Here is a 27,198-nt window from a genome sequence, read left to right as displayed (position 1 = left end):
GTAATTTTTTTGTTACGATACCAACATACTCGTGACTCCTAAATGCTAGCAAACTTCGGATTTATTGGAACATTGTTTAGTTACCTTCTATGTATAAGAAAATTCATATATAATTTTGTTAAATTAAATTTAAATTGCAAAACATGTAAACTAAGATTTTTACTAAAACAATAAAAGTATATTTAAAAATAGAAATAAATAAAACTTCATGAATATAAAAATTGCACAACACACATTGATCACGACTGTTACACGTGCTGCAATAAACGCCATTGTGTTAATAATGTAATATATTTTTTTATATCTATAAAGTATTATTATACAACTGTACAAATCTCTTCTATAAAAATCACAAGCATTACGGGTATTACTTCATTTGAAACTAAAATACATACTCGAATAATAGGATATTTCTAAAAGCAATATAAATCCGATAATACACATTGTTCGCTCTCGTAAGTTATTCAATATTGTTTTTGTATTCGACTCACGTTATCCACAATGTGTTTACGTAATCACTACTTCATAAAATACAACAAGCATTAAAATTTGACGATAAAATTTTAATATAATCTATATCTACGTACTGATTAATGTGTAAACACAAGATATGTGTACCAACAACTATCTACATTTAGTAAGAAATAACTGGTCACAGGACCAGGCGTACTATTCCCCTAATAACATTATATATACCCACAAATTCAATACATCAACATCTAACAAAGAGAAAGTTTTATCCATAAACTAAGAAAATTACATCTGTTGCAAACCACATCATTCATAAATAAAAACAATATTCCGTCCATTTAAAATGTTCTTTTACAAATCAGTGTGATAGTCTTAACATATAGGTTATATGTTTAAATGTAAAGATGAGAACTATTGAATATGAGATTCCTACATTCCAAATTGTACGCTTTTATCTATCTCTTTATTTTTTTTTCAACACACAGAACAACTGAACAGACAAAATTTAAGCAAAATGTTCGAGTTTTTATGAGAAAAACTCATAAGAATGGCGAAATATTTATTCATAAAAAACTAAAACGTTAAGTGATTGAATTAATTTTTTTTCATTAATCTACATCTTACTATCCAATGTCACAATATATTAACTCATTTACCAATATTATTGAGCATCGCGTACCGAGACATACAATTACACATTACGTATTAGTACGTACCAGCTGATTTTGAATCAAGAGTCATAACTATAAATTCGACGACCTAAATATTTGTAAACAAATTAAAAAATACGGTGACTGACAGTTTATGTCAAAATTTCTTTTTTAAATGGCTACATAAAAGTTTTTAACGCTATTTGCCATGAAAAAATATGGATAATAATGTAAGTGAGTCTTTGTGTAAAAACGTTTAGGATACGAACTACTTATTATAAGTGACCTATAGAATAATTTAAGTGACCTCAGAAAATTCGACGTCTGGGTCAAAATACATCGAAAATCTTTTTTAATAAAGGACTTTGTGTAGTTGATAAATTAATGTAGTCGTAGTAGGATTCACTGGTCTGGATTTTAATTCACGGGTGCCTTCTAGGTTTATTTTTCATTAATTTGTTACCACTTTATTTTTAAATTTAGTGTTGCAAATGATTTATTCTTGAATCTTGTCAAGTACAATCTTTTTTTACAAGTAAAAAATCATTAATTTAGCAAAATACCATAATTAAAAAAAATTATACATAGGTCGCCTGACACTAAATGGTTATTAATCGAATCGACGATGACGAGCTTGCTTGTAAATAATGTCTTCGTCAGTCAAATCCTAAGTCTTTAGTTTCATTTCGTCGAAGACTGATTTTGATCGAAATACAAAATATATGTATTTGGGAATATAGAAATGATGAACACGTTACAAAGCTTTGCTTGACGTTTAATTATGTGGGCGAGACGTCATTTATCCTGTCATTATGAGCGTTAAATTTTAACCCAGAACAGAATTAAAAATAACAATTTGTATAGGTTATATCTATAGTATCTACTAAATATTCTGAAATGATTGTTAAAATCTTGTCAAATAGCCTTTCATTGTTGTTACAAATATTATATACCCTAATTAAGCTTTAAAGAACTCATATAAAATCAATCACTTACTTATTAAATCTAAATCATCTTCATCTCCGGAGTTAATATGATTTACTTTGTCGTCATTGTAGCCGTGTGTGTGTCTGTAAACACATATTTAAAATTACACCATATATAATTAAATAAATACTTTTTTATATTAATTAAATGGGTCATATAAATAACTCGAATGGGGCATTCATGTTTTAGCACTACTTTTTTACTATTCGGTACTAATCTTAAGATTCAGAAACGAGACTTCTAAGTTCCGTAGGTCAAAAACGTGTTGGACTTTGACATACGGGAGTCTTGTTTTAAAATCTCACCTATTTCTTACCATTGTTCCGTATGAAGTCATAGATACGAATATGGACATAAGTCTGTGTCCGAAACACATCGTGTTCGAGACCAAATTTTTTACGAGACTGATTTCCTAAGATTTTTATTGAAATATGGAAACGTAGCAAACGGGTAGAAGGCCGATGTTAAGTGATACATCCGCCCATGAACACTCAATGCCTCAGGATTCGGGAGTGAATTGTCGTACTTTTAGGATAATTAAAATATAATGATTCCTTAGCGAGCAACAGAATAAATCATACCGAACTTACGTCAATATTTAAAATCGTAGATTCTGCTTCTATGCTATCAACTTACCCATAGATATCAACCATATATTCTCAATTTAGGACAGCTAGTTTTTGTTTTATATTACAGGGGTCTCGCAAGTGCATTGCTAACCTTTTAAGAATTCGTACGCTATTTTTTGAGGGACCCTAAGTCGAATTGGTTCGGAGATACATTGGTGGGCAGCTGGTTCCACATAGTGGTGGTGCGTAGCAAAATCTGTCTTGAAAAAGCTCAGTTTTGGTACGACGGACGGCGAGGTTTACGGGCGGAATTTCCTATTCTGAATCAACGTCCGATGATGACACTCAGCTGCAGGTATTCTCCGAACAACTCTGAACACACTGGGTGGTAAATTGGGTAGAATATGCCAAGTACACGCAGTAAAATATGTATTACTGCATTGGCTGGTCCACTATGCCAGTAGGCTTGCCCAGATACCGCTGAATCGACCGAGCGTAGAGGGATCTGCTGCAGCAGAAATCCAGCAACTGGCCGGTACAGGAAGAGGTATGAGTTTCGTGAGTGATACAATACCTTAATGGCGTAGGATCGCACGTGTAGGGAAGGTCGCCGCTGATATGCATTATGTCGGCTTCTGTGTGCCGCGACACACGATCACTCGTCATGTCCCGACCCGCCTCCTCTATCATACCTGCAAACGGATATTACTTAGATACCAGTCTTGATGTTTAGAATGGTGTGGAGATTTTTGTGCAGACAATTTGGAACCCTGCAGTTTCACCCGCACCCGCATTACTACCCGCAAGCTTTATAATGTAAGTGTATGTTTGTAGTGTGGACTAAATTTTTGCACTTAGACGTTCATTTGGTCCATTGTGAGTAAAGTCATTCCTAACTTAGCCAGCCTAGCCTAGTATATAATTCTTAGTTTGTCGCCTCTGGTAGGCTGAGACCGAGTCTTGTCTGTCTTACAGACGGGACGGTTACAGTTCAACGACGTATATGACGGACCGAAGATAATTGTGACTACCTTTTGGAATGCTTAAAGCTATTACAGACCGGCCTTAAGAGACTTGAGCAAGTTAAAGCATTTACGTTTTGATCTGTTGACTAGAGTTTCTATGAAGTATTTGCTACGCTTCACATTTTTCTATTTTTATAGACTGTAAACTGTGTGACATAAGAATGCCTTAAAGAACCATTAAATAAAAACGAAAATACTAAAATTTTCGACATGCGAACAAAAATAAACTAAAAACACATTTTAACATCCTGTATTGATTAACTTTACATTTAACTCAAAGCGCGTGGCACACAAATACTTTATGTTCATAATTCCTTGTGAGTTTCCTCGAATTACTTGTTCGCCAGCAATCGAAATCAAGACATCCATGTTGCAGACATTGTGGTGTTACAGAGGCATATACAAAAGCCGCAGTTTTGATTAAACAATATCGTGTAATTATTACCATTTTGCGGTTTGACAGGCGGAATGTGATTACTGATCACATACTCGTCGATAACGCCGTCCAATTTTGAGTTTTGAAGATTATTCGTATAACAATTTCTGCAATGCTCTAACCTGTAAATAATTATACAAAATAATTTATTTAATAAAAACATGTATTAAATGTCCGACATTCACAATACAATACGTTATAAAAGCGAAGTCAAGTATATTATTACAGACACTGCTTATTATATTTCTTGGCAAGTACATACTAAGACATACAAGCTTCAGCTTTCTTACAGTGAACGATCAAGTGTAATATATAGAAAAAACAATGCAAATGCGTCACAGATATACATATAAATGATCTGTATTTAGTTATATAGTGCAAGTAATATATATAATTTAATTAAAAACTATATTTGTTACCAAATCAAGAAACCAAATGCTTGGTAATGGACGATCTATCCAATTCGTTTGGTGTTATAACGCAAAACTTCTTTGTTTAGAATCACGGTCAAGCTTACATTAAAAGAACATAGGTTTAATATGAAAGGTTAAAATCACCATTATTCATAAAAATCTGGATTGCATTATTCTCACTAAACTAGTCTTCCGTCTCTGTCTTTCAAATTGTGTTTACGTTGTGATGAAAAGAGACTAATGAGTTAAGTTCAATGAGGCTCATTTAGTTAAACAAATGTGACAACTGAAGTTGGTAGAAACAAAAACCTATCAATTAAGTTCAAAACAGACTTTGTACTAGTATTTTTGTTACATAATTTTTAACCTAATTGCGATAAATTAAATATTATTAAAATAAACTGAGTGTCACAAATAACTAAATCCAAACGTTTAAACGGTTTAAGAGGATCAAAACGGGTATGAGGGTAAATTTTATTTTAGCTATAAGTCCGGCGTGAGATGAGAACCATGCACTTTTCTAAGGTTTCCTGTAGCATCAAAACTATTACGTCAACCAGTTGAAATAAATTATAATATATATAGACTAGTTTTTTATTGCAATATCGTATATGTAAATATAAATAAACTTTATATTTTTTCTCACAGAATAATAGAATACGCCAATAAATCTAATGCGTGGTAAGAGAATCATCAGTCACAAATAATATCTTCTAGTCAGTAATAATTAAATTAGTATACATATTTTGGCTTCGACAGATACATGAAATCTAAAATTCAAATACCGTTAAAATACTAGGTCATGATTTCTTATCTGATATGTTATCAACCTATTGTATTTATTATTGCACAACTGAGATCAATTTATATAGGTATTTTGCTTTTTAGTAGACTAAATGCAATAAAAAACTTTTTTAAGTAAGTAAGTTTTGTAATGTTTATTTTCTAGTTTTTCAATTCACTTTATTAGTCTTGACTTCGCTTATTAGTCTTAGCTGAGTTTTGTCTTCATCACTATCTTGTCAATTAATTTACTTTCTTGGAACGTCATTCTTTTCTAAATTCGATTCGTATCAATAACGACTGGTATTTTGCATACATAACAAAGACCGTAACAGAGCATACACCGTAAAGTCCAGTACGGGACAGGCACACTGATTACTAATGTTGCGCTGAAAATCAAACTCGATAGAGATTCTATAGATACAATCCACGGCGCGTTTCGATTAATGCAATTTGTCAACAGCATGTCTAGTATAGTGTTTAGTTTTTTGATTTACATTCTCATCTAAGGGCCAATGAGACATTCAAGTTTAATTAACAAATTAAGTTCTCCACTATCCACAGCCAAAGCACACGTAGTTATCAAGTGAAACAGTACAATACAAAATACATGATTAATTCGAGTACACTTGGGCGAAATAGAATTCCCGTTTAACAATGAGAATTACGTCTAGAAATTTTAAGAAAGCAATTATTTTTACATGAAATTTTACTGAACCTCGTATTTTTTGTGACCTCATTATATTTGCCTTGTTTAAAGATAATTTATAAAATTTATCGTATTACATGGACATTTACATATTATTAAAGTATAGTTCGAATACTTGAAACAGGTAGATGGGTTCCTCGATTGGCAACGTGTTATTGATCGTGTGATTCGATCGTAAACTCCACGGTACACAATTTGGAAGAGCTAAGGTCGTAAGTGCTCATTCTATGAAACTCTTCAGGTAGCTCACAAGCTAGGCAGGAGATAACATATTTGTTATCGGTGACTTTAAAACAAAAGTCGAACATCTGATAACAGAAGACAGACATAATTTTGTTTTGAGAAAATTTGGCTACGAAAACAGAAATGATACAGGAGAGAAACCAATTCAATACGAGTATGGACACAAACTGACAATTATGAATCCTTTTTCATAATTGTCAGTTTGTGTCCGACTTTAAGTCCGAAAGAACAAAAAAATGGATCTGTCTCTGCTCCTGTTCCTCTACTATCAAATCAACAGAAGAGGATTAGAAACGTAGAAGCATGGCTTTGAATACAGATGTGATTACCGCTTAGTTAGAGCCTATACGCTTTAACAGGGGAAAAAAGGTAGACCATAGTTCAAAGCGCAACTTAAGCGATTATGGACATACGATATATAGTCGTACTTTAAAAACCTCGAGATCAACAATCATCAACTGAAAACAAAAGATATTCAACTTTTAATTTATAAGTTAGCATCATTACGTTTGCGTTGCTTGCACATCTAAAAAGAAACAACGAAAATCTATCAACAAAATACTTAGTGAGCCTACTAAAACTCTAAAAAATATAAATGCATATATAACAAGTCTAAGCTGTATATTTTATTTTTGTAATGATTGGAAATTAAACGGGATTTTATTATTATTATTAAGGTCGTAAGTTGAAACCTTTATAAACTTTCCATCTATCTATAATTTAAGTTTATTTCTAACTATCGGAATTACAATTTTCTGATACAGTGTACCAGAATGTCTTAGAAAATAAAGTTCTACCTACTTCCCTATTAAGAATTATGATCGGTGAAACATGACAATAAAACCATAAATAAAATGTTAGTGTTAGTGCCAATATATAAAAAATGCCATTAAAATCTTGAGTTAATGTATTTTATATTTTTTTTAACCTTTTAAATCATGCATTACGTAATTGAGCTTTAATTCAATATTCTGTCCCGTAAACGAACGTTGGTCGAATTGGAATTAAATAGGAGATCACTTGTAATCATCAATTATTGTTATGGTATCAAATTATTTGCCTTAAAAGTATCATATATGATGATTACCAACCAAGCTGCGTGATCGGGCTCGAGCTGTCCACCAAGCTGTTTGGGCAAGCTGGCCCTTGGCACGTGGGCACCCAACTGAGGCGCACTCACTGTATGCACGCGCTCACGTAGCTTCTCACGTACGAATAGCCGTAGTATGCGAAACGGCGCTTTGAACCACAGTGGAGCTGTTACGATCAACACTTTCTTTAACTTAGCCGGATATCCGCCCTGGAACAATAAAAATTATTACATTTTCGTGACCAAACATTGCTTTTGAAATCTTGTTCATGTCAGATCTTTAGGGCCATGAATATAGTGATATGACTACCACGTAACATATTTGTTGGGAAAACACGATGAAAGAGGAATTAAGACTTGTGTGGAGGAACAAAATTTGGCTTCCGTTCATGTTAGAGTTTCGGGGATAAACATTACGTGCTTCTTTCTTATTGTAACTTGGATAAGGAAGAATATTACACTTTTATAAATGATAATGAAACTATATTTTACGCGATAGTACATCCAGTTCTGAACCATAAATTGTTGAAATGTAACTACATAATATGAATATTTATCTAAATGAAACCAGCTCGACGGCGGCTCCGCCACTTTTTCAAGGAAGTCAATAGAAACTAGACGGCGATTTTCTATTGAACCTACTTAAAGGCGCGTCCTATTTTTAGTTCAGAAAAAAGATTGAATGGGCACAAAAATGGCAATAGCTTTAACTCGCAAGCGTGCCAAGCTATTGTCTTTAAAATAGGGCAATTAGTAATGTCGGTCTCGTGTCTAGCCTGTATACAGAGTGCACAATATCTACCTCTACTAGCTGTAACAAAAATATTTATATTTTATATGTGCAAAACAAAAAGTAAATATAGAAGTCGTACTATAAATGGGCATATCTTTATTGCTTATATGAGTATGTATTGACTAGACATTTACATTTCTTTAAAAATGTTACATCGGTCTATGTCGAAATTATTATTGTCTATGTATCTATTGAAAATAAATTCAAACATTTTTGGCTAGTCTTCCATTGGAAACTTTTAAAAATTTTCATAGGTAAAATAAATTACTAGCTTCTAGTCTAGTCTACTAAATTATAGCTAATAATATGCTTTATAATAATTTTAGCTAACAATATATCCCACGGAAAATATACCCTGGTTTTAGGATAACTCGTTCATATTACGTTGATTGACGTACCTTAATTATCCAATTTAAATCAGATTATTTAATAAGATTTCTTATTCAATTCCTCCTATGGGATATGCGTTTAAATTGTTATTAGATATATGTTAGAAATTTAATAGGACTATTGCCTCATTTTTTTTGGTGATACTTAAAAAATATAAGCGTAGATATTAAAGGGATTAAAAGGAACTCGGTCCATTCAAGTCGTTGAAGAAAGAATTAAGTAATGAAAGTGAACTTGTTTGGGATACTTGAAATAGTCATAATTAAAATGAGTCTTTTATTGACAACTCAATCGCTGTGACCTATAATGGAAGGAATTTGTACCTTAATTTGGGTAAATGTAATTTTATTTGACAAAAAGCAGGGCATTCATTTACCATTAACTTAAACACTATTTAAGGAAATAAATGTAACAATTGACAATTTAGTATTGTTTTTTGTTAACATAGCTTTAACACCAACGTTTCGCGTGCTTTACAGCGTGCTTGAAAAAAAATCGGAAAAAAATTAATTTAAAATTATGTAAATAATTATAAGTTTATAATACAAATAGCTTTAATCCGGTTAAAAAAGTGTTTTCTTTAAATGACAATTTACCAACTCGGTACTGTAAAGTAAAATTCCGATAAAATAAAATCCATTCGATTTCAGTTTCTTCATAAAAAAAGTTCTTTCCTCATTTATCGAGACCCAAAGTCAAATGTTCATTTCTTTTCGCTTCTGATCTTTTGGCATATATACAGTTTTATATGTATACGATCTACGCAAGGTCAATAAATGGAATGTTCCCGGAGAACTTTAGGGTGAGCCCAGACGGGTTTACAAGAAAGCTAGGGGTGCGAGGTCATTGCCCTTTCAAGCTCAAAATATTCATATCAGGTAAGATCAGTCAGAGGAAGTCTACGTACGAAACGCAAATAACCCCCTGCTAATCATCCATTTATTAAGCAGTACTTTCTTTTCCGAAAGAATTATTATTTCTTTATAATAGTTATTAACAGACGCACTTCAACATTGTTTACAAAGGTAGTGTAGAATTTTCTGCACTGAGTTGTTTAAACCATTACATGCGTCGTTAAAACGAAATTTTAGAGTGTAACATGCGCGTGAAAAACAAAAAAAAAGTGTATTTGTTTTAAAGCTGCAGCCTAATGTTAATTATGTTGTACATAAAATGTCTATTAACTCCTGGTACATCGTCGTTCCGCAGTCTAGACCTGTGACGTCAACCAACAATATTAATATAGCTTTTCAATACATCTCAGTCCAGACGTCGCCTGGTATTTAAAGCTTTGCCTAATTCGTCTACGCTTTTAAATGGATTTAGTACGGTAAGACAAAATAGAATCAGGATAACTCTCAATAATCAAATTAGAAAATTTGTCGAAATATAATAATAGCCAGTCAATATTGTTGGAACGGATTAGTTGTGGAATTCCTAGTATTCAATTCTGCAGTCTAAGGATTGTTTACGGGTACAATTAAAATGAACTCGCTCTTTGAAAACTTTCTGACGTATTTAGGAGAGACGAGAGAAAATAAAGAGGCCTTCAAGGTAGAGATATGTCTTATAAGAAGGTCGACATGAGTGACAACAATGTTAAAGTTATTCTGCGAATTAGGGCGAGTGTGGAGTTGAGAGGCCGAGATAAATATGAAGGCTGAGTTCTTGACTCAGCGTCTCCGCTAACAATCAAATTACTAGATGCGAGCTTATTGTTTTCACGAGAGTTGAGAACACGGGCAATTCTTTTATATAACTTTGCTTTTTGCGTTTATGATGTCAGGTTTCCATCGATTCTATCAACTCTCTTACAACGTTCAGTTTCGGGGTTATTTGGAAGGGAAGGCTAAATTAGCCTCCAAAGAGCTTGGTGTGCTCAGCAAGGCGAGACGCAAGGCCTGCAACTTTATAAAGCAAAAATTCGGCCCCACATGATGTACTGTTTTGACCTAAGGAGCTTCCCAGTACCAGGTACTTCCGCTTGGCCGTATTTAACGAATAGCGATTCGAATCGTCGACGATCAGTCAATTCCATGCGGCTTGATCCCTTGTTACGTATAGATGTAGGGTCTTCTACCGCATTTACCATAGAGAGTGTTCAGAGGAGTTGTTTGGTGTAATACCTGCAGTTGAGTTTCATTATCGTATCAAGGCAGAATACAAAATACCATCCGTATCACCTCGACGTCCGTCATTCCACAACTGAGCGTTTTCTAAGACAATTTTTGTCGCGCATCACCGTTACGTGGAACCAGCTGCCCACTGAAGTATTTCAGAACCAATTCGACTTAGGGTCCTTCAATAAAAGAGCGTACCAATCTTTGAAAAGCCGGCAACACACTTGCGAGCCTTCTGACAAAGTAAGTGTCCATGGGCGGCGGTATCACTTGACATCAGTTTAGCCTCCTGCCCGTTTGCCTCCTATTACATAAAAAAATAAAAAAACATAATTAATCGAGTGACATATTAGTTGTTCTAGAGAATCTAGACAACAAATATATTGAGTATTTATTAAATAGGTTTTTTAAATAGACTTGCGTTTGAAAATAAGTCATACCAAATCAGACTGTCAAATAATTTCCTTCAAGACTTAGTTCAAGTTTAATAAGGTGCTTGTTATTGAAGTCTGACTCAAAGGACATCGTTTTCACGTAGTAAATGGAACGTATTCACCGACTAAATGAGACGCAGTGACTCTAAATACAGCGCTGAATGTCTCCAATTAATGTTATATTAGACTCTGAAACACTAGGCCAAAAATAATCGTTATATACTTAAAGTATTAGAAATAACAAATATTATTTATTTATTAAAACACAAAATCTTTTTAATGTACTAGTATTGAATGATGATGATTAGTAATATATATATTCCAATAATCTCTAATATATGACACTAATGATATAAAAATACCAGTATTGATTTGTGCTTAAAATATACATTAGGATACTCTAGTTGATCGCTTGGTACAATTATATTGTTATATTATGTACGTACTTACGTATATATCCTCGTTCATCAAGGTTGTCCCCATTACATACATAATTAATCCAATCCCTATCACAAAATAAGGGACACATGTTCAATGTTAGACACGTGTCCTCATTTAAAATTAATTAAGGACGTTTTTCAACCTTTGGCAGGGTTTTTTTTGTTTGGCCCTAAACGTTGAATCGATATATATTTCAGTATATGACACGTGGCTTTGGGTAGCAAGGCACATAGGTTAGACTCAATAGTAATTATACAGTACTAGAGATATCGGATCTAATGTCCGATAGGTAACTATTTAGTAGAACTAAATCTGTACTAATTAAACAATCAATACAATACTTAGTAAATTATTTTATAACAATAGTAATATGTCTAATATATACTAGCTGCAAGTATATTTAATAAGAATGGTTAGCGAGGGACATATTCCTACAAAGGGTTGAGAGGTCGATGGAAGCATAACCAATGAGGTGCAGTAAACATGAGAAAATTACCTACGGATTTTAGACTATAAAAAATATTAAAGAAGAAATCATTCATTCATTCATTTTAAGTAAAGAAAGCACATAATTGATACTGAAATTAGACTCCATGAAACAACACATTACGTTCAAACAAGAATAAGTTCTATTGAAAAAAATTGAAATTAAAATTCAATGACGTCACAGAGACATCTATTAAATTCTCTGGGGATATTCCAATATCGACATTGCCTTGAACAAGCAGAAATATCCCACACGTTGTGTATTTTTGTGATTATGTACTAGCTCTATCTACCATTGTTTGCTGTCACGAAAGGCTATTACATACCTAGGTACCTGACGAGGCCAATGTATAACTATTGATTGGGATATTTCTTTAGAGACATGTTTGTAACAAGGTGAAATATGACTACCAATGGTAATTTACAAAGCCTATGCCAAAAATACTTGTGTTATTACAGTATAACAAAAGCAACTCGTCATCAACTACGTATCTACATGAACAATGAAGAGATCGAATATCTAAAATGGTACACAAGCATGCACTTTCTTTATCGAAATAAAAAGTAGTTACAGAGTTGGCTGTGGCCCAGGCGTCCCCGCTGACTTGTTATGTAGGTCAGTCATTCCATCCTCATTTGACGTCGACAGCCGCAGTTCTGAGGGCACACAGCAAGTTCAACAGAGTGTAACCCGTTAACACGGTTAAACGACAGAACAAAACATGCGAAATAACAACAAGACCTATAACTGCGCACCTATAATTAAATCTATTTCATTGCCTAACCCAGATATTAAACGTGTAATTCATAGAAAAGCCGACACAGATCAACTTCGTTCTACATGGAAAAGAGCCAAATCGTATATTAAAATAAGTAGTTGGGGCGAGCTCCTAAAGTAAACTATATTATACTGCGGTACAAACTCGTAATAATTAGGGAGTGTTTGTATAAAGAAATGACAAGCGTACGCGCAGCTGCCATCTAAGCAGCCAGGTGCGACATCTAATTCCTATCACACGCATCTAGTTGCATTCAGTATCTATTTATAAAATTTGAATGAACCTTTATAATGTGTATAATACATTTACCTTGGGTTTATTTATAAAAGGATCGCTGGTGCCGATAAAATAATTTAAAAAAATATTAAATGATTATATAGATTATTAATATAACATACACTACTGAATGCAATAAATATAAAATAAAATCAATCCAAAATCACAACCGGCCAAAAATATATGTCGTGGCGGTTATCTGTAAGAGACAAATATTTACGAGCGAGCTACCAATTCAAAAGAGTCGTAGAATTTTATGGGACGTTAACTCGAATAAATAACTGCAATAATAACCGATCGACAGAATTTCAAAAAAAAACTGTTAAACTCGAAGCTTCCTGTATTGATATTACTTAGATAAGCGTCATCTAAATTACGTATTTGAGAATTTAGGCTACGTGATAAGCGTGAATTTATGCTTTCTAACAATAATTTGACATCATTCTGGTTACTGAGATTTAATAAAATAAATTAAAAAGCATATTATACACACATAAAGGGGTCTCTTTAGACATTATAAAGGGGAAATATTGTCTTGGAAATAAAATCTATATGATAAATATATTAGTATTATTCAGGATAAATAGAAGTTTGGCAAAGTGTAAGCAATAAATGAATGGAATAATGTTTTACATTACATTCTATGACATAATACATTATAATTCCGCCGGAAGTGAAGTCACAAGGCGAGCATAAATAAAAGCTTTGAACGCAACAATTTACCGCATTACTCGTTGCAAAGAACATTTACACGTATATATTTCAAGTTCGAAAATTAAATACAAATAACATTAAATAAACTATTCAAGATGTATCAAAATTTGCTTCCATGTATATGCCGAATATAACTTTTTCTTTAGTTTATACATACTTCGAATAGTGTATTATAGTTTGAAGAATACATGTTAGCATTTATGAATTCTACGTTGTATTCATTTTCGTATACTGTATGCTAATAAGAGCACGTATGGCGACCGGAAGTAGACCTAGCGGAGGTGACGTCACAACATATACGACCTTCTCCTAGCGGATATTAATCATCCCGAATGTACATGGAAAGGTCTCGTCTGAAACCGGTGATAGATTCCTATAGCAATTTATAATATGAATGTTTTCCATAGTAAAATGTGTTATTAAAATATTTCCCACTGTGATAAATCTAATCAAGAAATATATACTCGCAGCAGGGTTTGAAGTAACAGTGTTTTAAACAGAATGGATAGCCGTGAATCTGTCAGAGATATAGAGCATCCTAGTTCTAATGCGAAACCACAATAGATGTAGCACAATGATGGATGCACGTGTGAGATATCGATTTAATCAGATTTTTCCAATAATTGAAATCTATGAAAACATGCGTATCCGAGGTATCATATATTAAGGACAGAAACCCTGTCTGCATTAACAGCCCAATTGAATTATCAATTAATTTTAGGCAGTAATACTTGAAGAGTATCAATATTAAATAAAAAATATTAAAAATTTAAATTCTATTTATGCGATACTGCATACTAATATTATAAAGAGGAAAAGTTTAACACAATGTTGCAAATGAATTTTTTTTTCGTTTCCAAATAATTTCAAAAACTACTACACCGATTTCAAAAAATATTTCACTTTTAGAATGCTACATTATCTCTGAGTAATATAGGCTATATTAATATCCACTATTCAAAAAATAGCAGCATTAGCAATATTAAAATTGCATAGGCACGTCAAAATGCTATAACTTCATATACATTTCTTGAGTATCTGCAAGCATGAACCAATAATTTTAATTATAACTAACGGAGGTGTAGGAGTTACCACTAACGTATTAAAGAAGATTAATGATGCCACTAATAAACAGGGGACGTGTAAAACGACAATTATCTATAATCATGGTCATTATTAAGTATTTAAACAAAAGAAACTAATAAATTTTCCTTATACTCTATTGTTTTGAAAATGAAGATGACATGAAGAATAAAACTTAATGAAGGACGTATTAAAATGTTAAAAATATTGTGTAAAGCGTATTTTGTGTTTTCTTTACTTGTGTTGTGTTTTTTGTACTTAAAATAAAATAAAGTTGCGAAGGCAATTAAATCATTAATCACAATCGTAATCGATTATTAATATCATGTCGAACCATTGTTATCTCATCCTTATAAGGCGTTACATACAATATAATCCAGTTGTACAGATTTAGGGTAAATTAAATAGATAATTCACTCGCACAAAGACTTGCTAATCATATTAACATGTATTTTATTAAGAATTAAGATTAAGTTAATTTTAAAACTCCTGGATTCTCTTAGCTCACGTAAAACTGCAGTACTACTTAAAAATAGTCCGTCACGCAACAAAGATGGCCTTAAAAAGGTTCTGCGCAACGCTGAGTCACACGTGACTTCAAGGTGAACCGATTTGATACATGTAAACAGTGGCGGATCTTTCCCACATACTATAGATTGTGAAATATATATCTATACGTTAAATTATCATATTGCTTATCACAGATAATTTTCGGTCGCCTCGATCCACTTTTATTTGAACACATTTTGGAAGTGTAATCCTTTTCCCCAGCAATATGCAAACATGTTACAAAGAGTATTTATATTTTCTGTCGGTAAATGTTTGTTCCAGAGAGCCCAACGTCTTTGTGATGCTGCCCACCTCGAGCATGCAGCATGTAAAACAGGTGCTACACCGAAACAAGCTGCGCATCCCCCGGCTGCATCACAGAAACAAAAACAAGACACAAACAGTTCAAGACAAAAAAAATACAATTTTCAAGCCGCACAAGAAGATTCAGCAATTCCTAAGACCAATCAAAAGTAACACCCCGTTGCAAGATGCAGGTATATACAAACTGGATTGCGACTGTGGCCTGTCTTACATAGGGCAAACTAAACGAAATATATCCAGCAGACTCAAAGAGCACATTGCAGACATAAGACATAGACGACACACAAAATGAGCAGTCTGTGAACACACACTAGATAGGCCTAATCATGACATACGCTTTGACCAACCGAAAGTACTTGCGAAAGAAAAAAGATTATTCCCTAGATTGGTACGCGAAGCCATTGAAATAAAAAGAAACACCCCAATTTCAATAGAGAAGACGGCCTAAAATTATCAAACACCTGGGATCCAATAATATCCAAATTAAAACCCGAAGACAAACAATCTGCGAAAACAGAGGATACCGTGAGTCATTTTTGCAAAAATCCGTCATCTTTTAGTCGATATCAACTTCGGGGCAATAAATACAGATAAAACAACTTTCTCTGCAGCTGTGATTCTTTTGACATTTAACACCTTTTGTCTCAGTCACCGTGACCACGCACGCTGAAAAGCACGCGAAACGTCGGAAAAAATTTAGAATTATGTAAATAAATATAAGTTTTTTAATAATAATACATATTACAATAATAATAATACAATACATACATTTAATAATAATACTTAATCCGTTCAAAAAATGTTTTTCTTAATGTGTAAAAGCTATTTTAACAAAAGACAATACTATGCTACAAATATATTCAATAAAGATCTTACTGACTAAAAACGATAGAAACTGTTAACGGTCCTAACAGAAATAAAACAATTGAAAATTATAAAAATAGAAAATATCGTAAGATAAGTAAAATTATGTCAAGATTTTACTACGCATTTATATTGTGAATCATTGCAAAACATCATACAAAACAAGTTAGACGACGTAAACAATGTGATAATTAATATACCGAGAACCATCCACGCTAATATTTTTCGTTCTAAACGGTTTCAAATCGACTCGTTATAGATACAACAAATGTTGAATATCAATTTACTTCGCAGCTCCGGAATGTTATCGAGAGTGATCAATATTGGCTATGATGTCAGAATAACGAGTTCTGAAACTCATTGAGAGACACAGGTGGTAAAATCAACCAATAAAATGCGGCGGAATTAGCGAGGGGCACCCCAGCCTTGTTCGGAGAGACTGGTTCACTCACCCACGCCAGCCTCAACAATGTGTAAACTATCAAGAATTTTATACATTCGCATGACTATAAAAAATTGTAAACACGACAACTCTATAGTCTATTCGTTTCATTAATTCGAACTTCTCGTAAAGCCATTATGTTCTCATGACTGAGGGCCCATTAAATTCTATAATATAGTCTATCGTTTTCCACCGAGAAAATCTTTTCTGTTTTTAGACTTCAACAACTCCGATTTACATTATTCTCACTTAATATTTTTCCAAGAGCTGAATAAAAATCTGAATTTAAAATCCAGTACAATTAAAAACAATAAATGTAATCCCGAAGAGAATTTATGAATAAATTGGTTGAGACATCATTAACCGTCTAGTCGGCATCTGGCAGTCCCACTTGGCACGTGGCTAAGTGTCAATGCGTGATTGAGCCCCGGTTGCAATGTATAATTAACTAAGTATTTATTTCGTAGAAGGCAAACAGGAGGCTTGAATGAATTTGTAACGATCGATATATAATAATAATGCTAGTTTGCTAACAGATGCTTTGCCCACCCGATAAATACTCTAAAAACCTTAATGTTTCATTTTAAGTAGAATTACGTTTATCATACGACGAGCCGCACGTCTACCCAGAATCAATTTTATGATTACGTAGATAAATTTTATTGCCATTTAAAAAGGGCAACTTGCCCTTTTAACTGCGTTATATTTTTTGCGCAGCGTCAAATGTCACGATAAGATTTCTAGAAATCTAGTATATTATGTCAATAAAAAGTATGATTCCAATTTTAATGCTGTTTTTATAGTCGGGATCTAGAAACAGGACCTATAACCTAATCGCATAGCTAATGCATGACTTCAACTATATTTTGCTGGCGCTTACAGTAGAGAAATTCTGAGTATTTATAAACGTATAATGAATACTTTTTGGTTTGAATTTGTTTTTTTTTAAATTGTCGATAGCACTACACTGCATGCAGCGCGCTGCGTCACATAAACTCCAGGACTTTAAACAAAACTATTTAACTGAAATTGTAATTATTAGTTAATAACCTCGTCGTTAGACATATTATGTATATTGGGCAGACATTGAGAATGTCTAAAGGAGGACTTTTATTTGGAATTTTTAATGAATTATCCAATTATCAGGTGTGGTATGGCGCAAATAAAGCGTATAATATCAATATACGTACAAGGAAACGTTCTATAAGATAAATGTTGTCTTTAAAGTGATGCTCAGAGTTTCTAGGTTAATCTACACAGCACGGAAAGCCCATCTAATGATGTAATTACGCCGCTGTCCGACCGAGCAGATAATAGACTAGTGAAAAATTGGCAATCATACGCCCTTGGCTTTTGCTTCATACTTGACAAGATATGTTAAATAGGTCTAATATCTCTGGGTCTTCCAGTATCTATTTATCTAAACTTTTATTTGTTGTTTAAGTCATGTTTGTATGGAAAAGTTCGTTTGCTGCGATGGCCACGAAATTCGATTTTACATGGATATGCCGACCTCTCTGCATAATTTTGTTACGGTTTATGAATCGAGATAAATATATTATTGCATTTTTTAAACTAGTTCACTTTTAGTATTGTAGTAAGCCACGGGTTTAGCGAATTCATGCTTGAATTTCTGAGTAAAAAAAGAAAAAAAATACGGTTACCTGCAATCCGCTAAAACCATTATTAAATGTATGGTATACGTATAGTACCTATGAAAAGAACACTTATGAATTTTATTTTGATACTGTCAACCCTTAACGTCTTAAATTAATTTTATTGCTTATCGGCTGCATTACCTATAAAACACGTTTTTTATGTTTTATAGCACATTTATTTTTCCATTGACATTGCCAAAGGAGAGACGATTCGGTGACGTACAAGGCGATACTTCCGTTTTGGGTACTTAGTACATGCCATGACACGTGATCTACACATTGATGTTTCTTTTATATTATTTTAAAATTATTAGATACAGAGAAATCATAAAAATAATTAGTTAGAACGACATTATGGTGTTTAAGATGTTGATTGAGACTTTACCATCCATGTAATTGTAATATATATGTAATATAAAATGTGTTGTTTCTTAATAACTTTGTATGCTGTTTCAATTAACAGTTTTCATCCAAGATATACATTTCCAACATTTATGTTATCTATATGAGGAAATTTACATCTGGTATTGCGACATGGACCACGAGCGCTTCCCTCTTTGCTCGGCGAATTATTTTACGGAACTAGGTAAGATGTTATAAATACACTTTACCTTAATTTAAGCGTAGCCATGTAATCCGCTGTTGGCTTATCGATCGATTTCAAAATATATAAACGGAACACATCAACAACAATCGCAGTGTTCAAACACTTATTAAACAGGTTAAACAAGAAAGCACATTCATCACAAGAGTCATCCAAATCCTATGTTTTTGTAATCCAATATCCACTATAATGCCAACACGTAGGTGTTAAACGTAATTATAACATTTTTACTTATTTCCGGTAAAGTTTAGCACACGAGCGCTCGGGCGCGTTGCGCGAGATCGACTGACGTAAATGGTGAACGGCGGGCGGCTGCTACGGGTCGCATCCGCCCACCCCTCTACGAAATGGCTACGAATTTTCAGTTATCACTGGCAAGATTTTCAACCCTTCAACCGCTTTTTGTTCTATACACAAAAAGTGGGTAATTTATATACCAATATGCTGCAAAGCCCTAGTACTAATAACACGGTCACATATTATTCAAATGTCATACGGCAGTTGGCAATAAAATTTTTGATCTATACTATTTATGTACATTTACTATTCATGTACATGTAAAATATTTTTTATATGTTTTTAAAAATAACAATGCCGTTTAATTTTCGTTTAGAATCTCCGCCGTTATTTTGTTGTGGAATAGGCTGCCCGACTCCATACGATTGGCTACCTCCCTAACATCTTTTAAAACTCTTCTGCATAAACATTACTTAACCATATCTACCATATCCCATCCTGCTCAGTCTTGACTTGTGTTTCTTATTCTTTTGTATTGCATTGTAATTCATGAATCCGCAAATTTAGCTTTTTAGTTTGTTTTATTAATATTTTTTGTATCATTTTACATTAAATATCTATAATTTTTTTATAAGATTTACACATCATATTTATTTTTTTAATTCTTTCCCTTATTAGGGTTGCCTGGAAGAGATCGCTTGTTAGCGATAAGGCTAACCGTTGTATCCCTTATATTTTTGTTGTGTTCTGTTATTTGTTTTTTAATAAATGCGAGGAATTGTGAATAAATAAAAAATAGTACAAAAAAGTTAAAATATTACACTTTCAGGATTTCACATTCATAATGGTGACATGTGAAAACCGTTTCGAAATCAGTATTGAACAAGGAATTGGCCGAAAAAAAAACAGTAATAGAGGACATTCCTTTTTTACTAAGAGAAGACACTTGGCGCAGCCCCAGCGGAATTGAATTCAAGTAAATATTGACTAGAATTGTCATGTATATTTTTAAGTTAATTGCGAATTTAGTTAAAGTTTTAAGTTATTAAAACTTTCAAACGTAATTATAATGATATGTAAATAGTTGTTAACGACTTAGACATATGTATTTCTATATAATATTTAAGGGTGCAATAAAATTTTTTTCTTCAAATGATATCGGCGCGAGATATGTTCTAAGATATATTTCCAATGATAATACATAGTGACTTAAGATAGATAAATAATGTTATCAATTTTCCTGGTAAAGCGGGGTGGGGTTATCTTAACTTCGCAACTGTCAATAGTATTTATTAATAAAATTTTATCACAAACAAATATCATTTATTCAATTAAAAAATTTTCAATCAAGATTTCAGGATCTTATAAATTTGAATTTGCGGCTATTCATGATAATTTGTCAATCTAATAAACAAGTAGGTGATCCACCTCCTGTGCCTAACACACGCTGTCCACTTTTAGGTTCTAAGACATGTCGGTTTCCTAACGATGTTTTCCTTCACCGTTCGAGAGAATGTTAATTCCGCACATAGAAAGAAAATCTGTTGGTATAATGCCGGGGATCGATCCTACGACCCCAGGGTTGAGAATCGCTTGTTGAAGCCACTAGGCCAACACTGTTCTTAAATTTTATATATTTACCTAAATTAAAATTGTCTGAATAATATTAGAGATTTTTTATTTTATTTAGTTAAAGATGAAATTAAAAAATATATATAATTCAGTAAATAAACCATATCTAAATGAAACCCTTGAACATAATCATATTCCAAGAAATCCATAGAAAACAGAAGAAAAGCTTAAAATAAAAAAGTTTTCATTGAAACGTCCAAAGCACTTTCCATATTATATTTATCGGAAATAACTTCATACTCGTGTAAGCTATTTGATAATGATTAATAGCTGCGACAACATCTTGTTCTGTAATTATTCTTTAACATCAATTTCGTAGAAATATCTCTCTTGTAAATGTTATTACTTGAAACATTGTCTAAATACTGAGGTCATTATACATGTAACAGTAAAGGAGTAAAATCGGAGAGTTAATTGAATATCTAGACAGTTAATTAAATATCGATATTTAAACAAGTCGCTAGCATTTTGATTTAAATAAAGTAACGTCGAAAACGTTTAACTATCTGTCTGCTCGAAAACCAGCGTCTTGATTAACAATGTAAAACAAGACACGATGGTAAAACTGACCGAAGACGTGAAGAAATGAGAGCCTGGAAATTCCGTGTTTGCTTTATTGTAAATGGTTAAGTCTTGTTGCCTAGGAACGTTTAGGAAACTCGTTAAACGTTTCGTTCACTCACTTGTCTGACAGAACTTTAGCGACTTGATTGAATATCGATTTTTAATTATTAACTATCTAGTCTGCTAGAGATTCAATTAACTCCCTGATTTAACTACTTTACTGCGACATATACATATGTTGACCAAGCACACGAAACAACATTTGAAATATCAAATGACAAAATTTTTATCATTAAGTGATTAATGATATAATTTGAAATAATCTGTTCTGAGACTAAATATATAAACCTGTTAGATTATTAAAAAAATAACCATGATTAATTTATACAGTGACAATAATATTTTAGGTACCTTTTACGTATATAATGGCAATATTTGGAGAATTGTTAGGATCAGTATGAGATATTGGTTGTAGGAATTCTTTGAGAAACTTTGATATAAGCGCCATCTTTTAATAATATACATAACCAAAACCGCCTCTTTGATACATTACTTAGGTCCTGACGTGTTAAACTATGTTACTAGCATCAATTTATTAAAAATTATAAAAATCACTATTATTTAGGATCCCAGAAGTTTTTACTTAGTTTTCACGACGGATATGTAACGGCGTATGATTTTATAAATATTTTTAAACAAATTATTTTATCTCCCAACGCAAGGTGCTATAATTTATATATGTATTTATATAACATAGAAACTCTTAAAGGTTCGGTCAAACAGCGGACGGGGCGGGACGGCTGTTTTACCAAACCTTTAAATCAACGAACCGATTGTGGCTTTTTGTATGAACACGCTGTTTAACGTTCAACGTCACCAGCTCTTTTTGTCAGGACAAAAAAAACCAACGGCGCTACAACCTTTTTAGGTCTGGCCTTAGATTTCTGAATCTGTTTCATGATCATTTGTTAATCTAATAGGCTGATGATGATCAACCTTTTGTGCATGACGCACGCTGTCGACTTTTTGGGTCTAAGGCAAGCCGGTTTCCTCAAGATGCTTTCCTACACCTTTCGAGCGAATGTTAATTAAATGCGCATATAGAAAGAAAGTCCATTGGTGCACAGCCAGGGATCAAACCTGTCGTAGGTTAATAAGGAATAAGAGACAGCTACCTCAGCAACCGGATAATCGGCATTTACTTCCAAATATGTGTTCGAATTAACACTGACCCCAATGATGACGAACGTCTAAGGTACTTAAAACGGTTAATTAAAATATTTTACTTTTAATGAATACTTAAATATTTTTACTTCAATAGTTAGCGCGACAACATTAATAAGTGTTTAAAGTATAAATACAAAATATGAAACAGATATATTTTGTTTTTATACTTTAAACACTGTTTTAATTTATTTTAAATGAGAACTTACCTTAAGCATCGTGAGTATCTTCTGTGAAAGTTCATAATCAAAGTTTGTGTACTTTGAGTCCGTCATATCATAAATGAAGACTAAACCAGCGCGCTGTGTTTCTAGGGACTGCAACGCCACATCCAATTGATACACCACGCCCTGAAACGTTATATATTAGTGTTTCCATTCACAAAAAGATGGCGCTATATCTAATTTTATAAACGCAATTTTAATTGAAAGTTAACTTAAGTAAATTATTTTCTCAGAAGCTAAACGTCTACTAACTTCATATGTTCGATCTGAGCTGTTATTTTTTTCTTTTTATATGTACATTTGCTCGTACGGTTAAGAAAAACCGGTGTCGGTGGTAACCGGCATGTCTTTTATCCAAAAATCTTCAACATGTTTCATTTATTTTAAGATTAAAATTATTATATTTATCAATAAAAGATATTTATGTGTTGCCATACCCCGTTGAGGATCATTTTGGGACGTCATAAAATAAAACTATTCCACATTAAAAACATATCAAGTAAATTGTACAAAATTAAAAGGATGGTCTTACTGGTAAGTTTCTTTCAGTCAACCTACACGTAACTTATTCTATACTAATTAAATTGTGTACCTGTAGCGTTGTCTGATGTGACGTTAGACTGGGAAAGTGTTTGTTAGCTGTGAAAACTGCTATTGCCGCCCCCGTAGCATCACGCGTGGGCTGAAAAGTGACATTTCATTTGAATAAAAGTACAAAGGACAGTTAAACGCGAAGTGAATATTGCAAATGAATGTACTAAAATATAACTTCATTTACGTTATTTTAAAAAAAATTATATTGCTTTTAATATAACTGTTTTGTTTTATAGGTATATATAATAACTTTGTATAAATTTACATACATCATTTACAATGTATGTAAGTAAATACGGCGTTTATAAAATAAGTTAAACTAAAACATTTGAACTTTACATTTCGATGTAACCTTTAATAAGCCTTAGCGAGTTTTGCTTTGGTGTCAATAGAGATTTGATTAATTATTAACGATATTTGCCCTTGCAGTAACAAATAACGATAAAATTATCTATAATATATTATAATTTAAAAATAATACCAGTATAGTAAATTTCCCAGTTTCAAGCTCACTTTTCAGTGGATCTTCAAATGGCTCAAACTTGATGAGGCCTTCCCTCCGTCGCGTTGCTTCATGTTGCCGCCAGAGCGTATGAGCACGCGCAATGTCAAATTTACGCGCGAGGAGAAACTTGACAGCTGTCGCTCGTGTTACACACGTCGCACCGGCTTCGCTAAGTGCGTCTAGAAATGCTTTCGTCGCCTGCAAAAACATGATAGGTTAAAATAATATATCTTCATATAATCAAATATTTCATATTTTCAATTCAATTCTATATTGATTTGCATTTTAAAGATCCGGCTTGTTTATTCTGTTATTAATTACTAGTGAAATAACTACAATAAAATCATGACATTTTTTGCGTCAAGCACATATACAAAATATATTACGAATAAAAATTAACCTTGTATTCGTACCCTAAGAACAACACACAATTTTGCAACTGTGCAAACTAATATCTTTTGAATTTTTGTTTTCATCGAAATCTAGTTCTTCTGCGCGTTTAGTATAAATAGATCCAGTGCGACACCGCGGCGCTATTATTATTATATTTTTTATCGCGTAATACTTAATACATAATGAAAATTAATAGAAATTATTACGTAAAAGTTCATTTACACAGGCAACTTATAAACCGAACCTGTACAAGTTTCGACACAGTTGTTAACGCGTGTAATTATTCATTTGATAACAGTTAAAAACTACACAAATAAAGTAATCGAATTTTTCCTACTGGAAAATACTTGCTAATCAATACTTAAAGGTTAAGAAATGTTTTGTTAATAAATTTTTAAAATAACGCGAGGGCGATAATTTAGTAACTTTATAAGGTATAAATAACAGAGATTGAAATGTTATTATATTTTTGATCCTCGACTTTTGTTAGTGGAGTAAAAGTAACATAGGGTTAATTTAAAAAAAGTAAGCACAACACGAGTTGAAAGATTTTTATCACAATATTTATATTGTGCTAAGGAAAACCCTATCATATAACTAATTACGACGAGGTCGGCGGAACTAGGTAGGCGGATTCTTCAAAAATGCCCAGACAATTCACCAAATTGAAAGGTGCTATACCTTTTGTGGCTTGCCTAAGCTTAAGAGGCTGTACCCAATTACGTTTGACGAAACTAAATTCACGTTTTCATGAAAGCCGTCCCAGTTTCCATAATTTATTTTCATCTAGACTACTTCAAACGCAATATTTATAATGAGAAAAGGTTTCTGTTTTTACCCGCAAGAGCTTTATAAGATTCCTCATTAAGGCAGACGCCATCCTCAAATCTTCAAAGCGACGAAACCTTAATAAATTGGCACATTATTTTATTAATTACTGCACTAGAGTTAACAGTAAAATCGGTATCCTAAAAATTTTAAATACACAATATGTAATGCATTCCTTTTATAATTTACTCTTTTATTATTCTTATATTGTATTGTTGTACAACAAGCAATATCATTAACCACTACAAGGTGCTTTTAGAGTTTAAAAAATCAAGTTTTATAAACTGTTTAACTATAACATTTTGTCGTTCAAATTTCGAAAAAGGCACAATAATTTACTGGACATAGCACTTAGATAATTAATAAAAGGTTTTTTAAATGAATGTTTGACATAGACAAAGTATATATATTATCAGATACAGTAAACACTACACGTGTATAAGGCGAGTGCGTTAGGGGAGGGGCCTAATTCTTCCGGGAAGTGTATCCTGTTTGGCTATTAGTATTGCCGCACACGCACCATTTCGACATTAATATTATATAATATTCGAAACCAGTCACTGCTTGGATCACTTTCTTGCAATAATATAACTATTATTGATAGGTTATATATATATAGTATAACAGATAGGAGTCGTAACCTTGCAATCACCTGATTTTTGGATTATCTTTTATGTTTATAATTCGAGCTGTAGTTAAAAGATAGATTAATGCTTAATTTATGATTGATTTGAACTATTTATCCAGATAAATAGAGAAAAGAAGAGAGGGACACCGACTCCACTGCCCTGTCACTCACTTGCCTCGAAATCCTACCCCAAGAAATACAATGTAAATCTGTTGTAGTTTAACACAAACTTATACAAAAAAAATTCTTACACACATCAACAATAGACGTCGTGCTTGAGAAGCTAAGAGAAACATAAGGATTCTTAAGATCCCGACAAGAGCTTTTAATCTTTAACTACAGGGCAAAGGCCTCTCTCAAAAGGTCTGAAGAATATAGCGGTTAAAAAGGACGGAAAAGTTTTAAATGGAAATTATTTTTATAACCTCAAGTGAAAATTTTAAATTTGTGTATGAATTTAAAATAATCCAAGTAATATTACGCATCATACATCATATCATAAACTCTTGTAATTATTGAAATTAATGTAATCTATAATATAAATTAAAGAGCAATATTCAGAAGCATTAAGAACAATTAAACACAACTAGTACATGTAACTTGAAACTTAGCAAAGGCACCGCATTGTTTAGAAAACAATAGACATATGGACGGACGCACGCACGCACGAGTGTACACAAGTAAACGCGTATCACAACTGGTGCCTACAGTCCAAATTTCTATGCAAACTCAATAAACCTAAACGAATCAATATTAAACAGAATCCAATTACATAATTGAAAAGAAGCCACTTCCCTTTTAACTAAATTTCATTACAATTATTCATTAATATTCATTATTCGATACGGAGTGATCAACCAATAAACAACTGTCACTTCACCCGTAAGCCGAATACAGTTGATCAAATCATAATATACAAAAAATTATAAACAGGTACAGACATATTTCTGCCATAATTGAAAAAAAATCAAAGCGTAAAGATGTCTGTGAAATATTCTCTTCTATTTCATACCAATACTAAATAATAAGAAGGCAT

The 27,198-nt window shown here is 32.7% G+C and overlaps 1 protein-coding gene across 2 annotated transcripts in view; it reads right to left on the bottom strand.

Annotated features, from left to right (window-relative positions):
- The window catches only part of LOC123707839 (tyrosine-protein phosphatase non-receptor type 9-like), a 36,944-nt gene that overhangs the window by 7,518 nt on the left and 2,228 nt on the right, over positions 1-27,198 (bottom strand). The window contains exons 1-9 of one of the 2 annotated variants that reach the window (XM_045658197.1): positions 26,756-26,850; positions 25,545-25,674; positions 24,290-24,511; positions 23,807-23,896; positions 23,200-23,340; positions 7,378-7,586; positions 4,148-4,260; positions 3,252-3,369; positions 2,118-2,191 (exon numbers count right to left, since the gene is read on the bottom strand). In XM_045658197.1, the coding sequence (XP_045514153.1) occupies positions 2,118-2,191; positions 3,252-3,369; positions 4,148-4,260; positions 7,378-7,586; positions 23,200-23,340; positions 23,807-23,896; positions 24,290-24,511; positions 25,545-25,586 (1,009 nt within the window). In that variant the 5' untranslated portion in view covers positions 25,587-25,674; positions 26,756-26,850. Of the gene's footprint in view, positions 1-2,117; positions 2,192-3,251; positions 3,370-4,147; positions 4,261-7,377; positions 7,587-23,199; positions 23,341-23,806; positions 23,897-24,289; positions 24,512-25,544; positions 25,675-26,755; positions 26,851-27,198 lie in introns of those variants that run through there. The other variant, XM_045658198.1, reaches the window with a different exon arrangement.

The sequence above is a fragment of the Pieris brassicae genome, chromosome 3 (assembly GCF_905147105.1).
Source record: "Pieris brassicae chromosome 3, ilPieBrab1.1, whole genome shotgun sequence".
Lineage (NCBI taxonomy): Eukaryota > Metazoa > Arthropoda > Insecta > Lepidoptera > Pieridae > Pieris > Pieris brassicae.
This window is presented reverse-complemented; position numbering and strand designations above follow the sequence as displayed.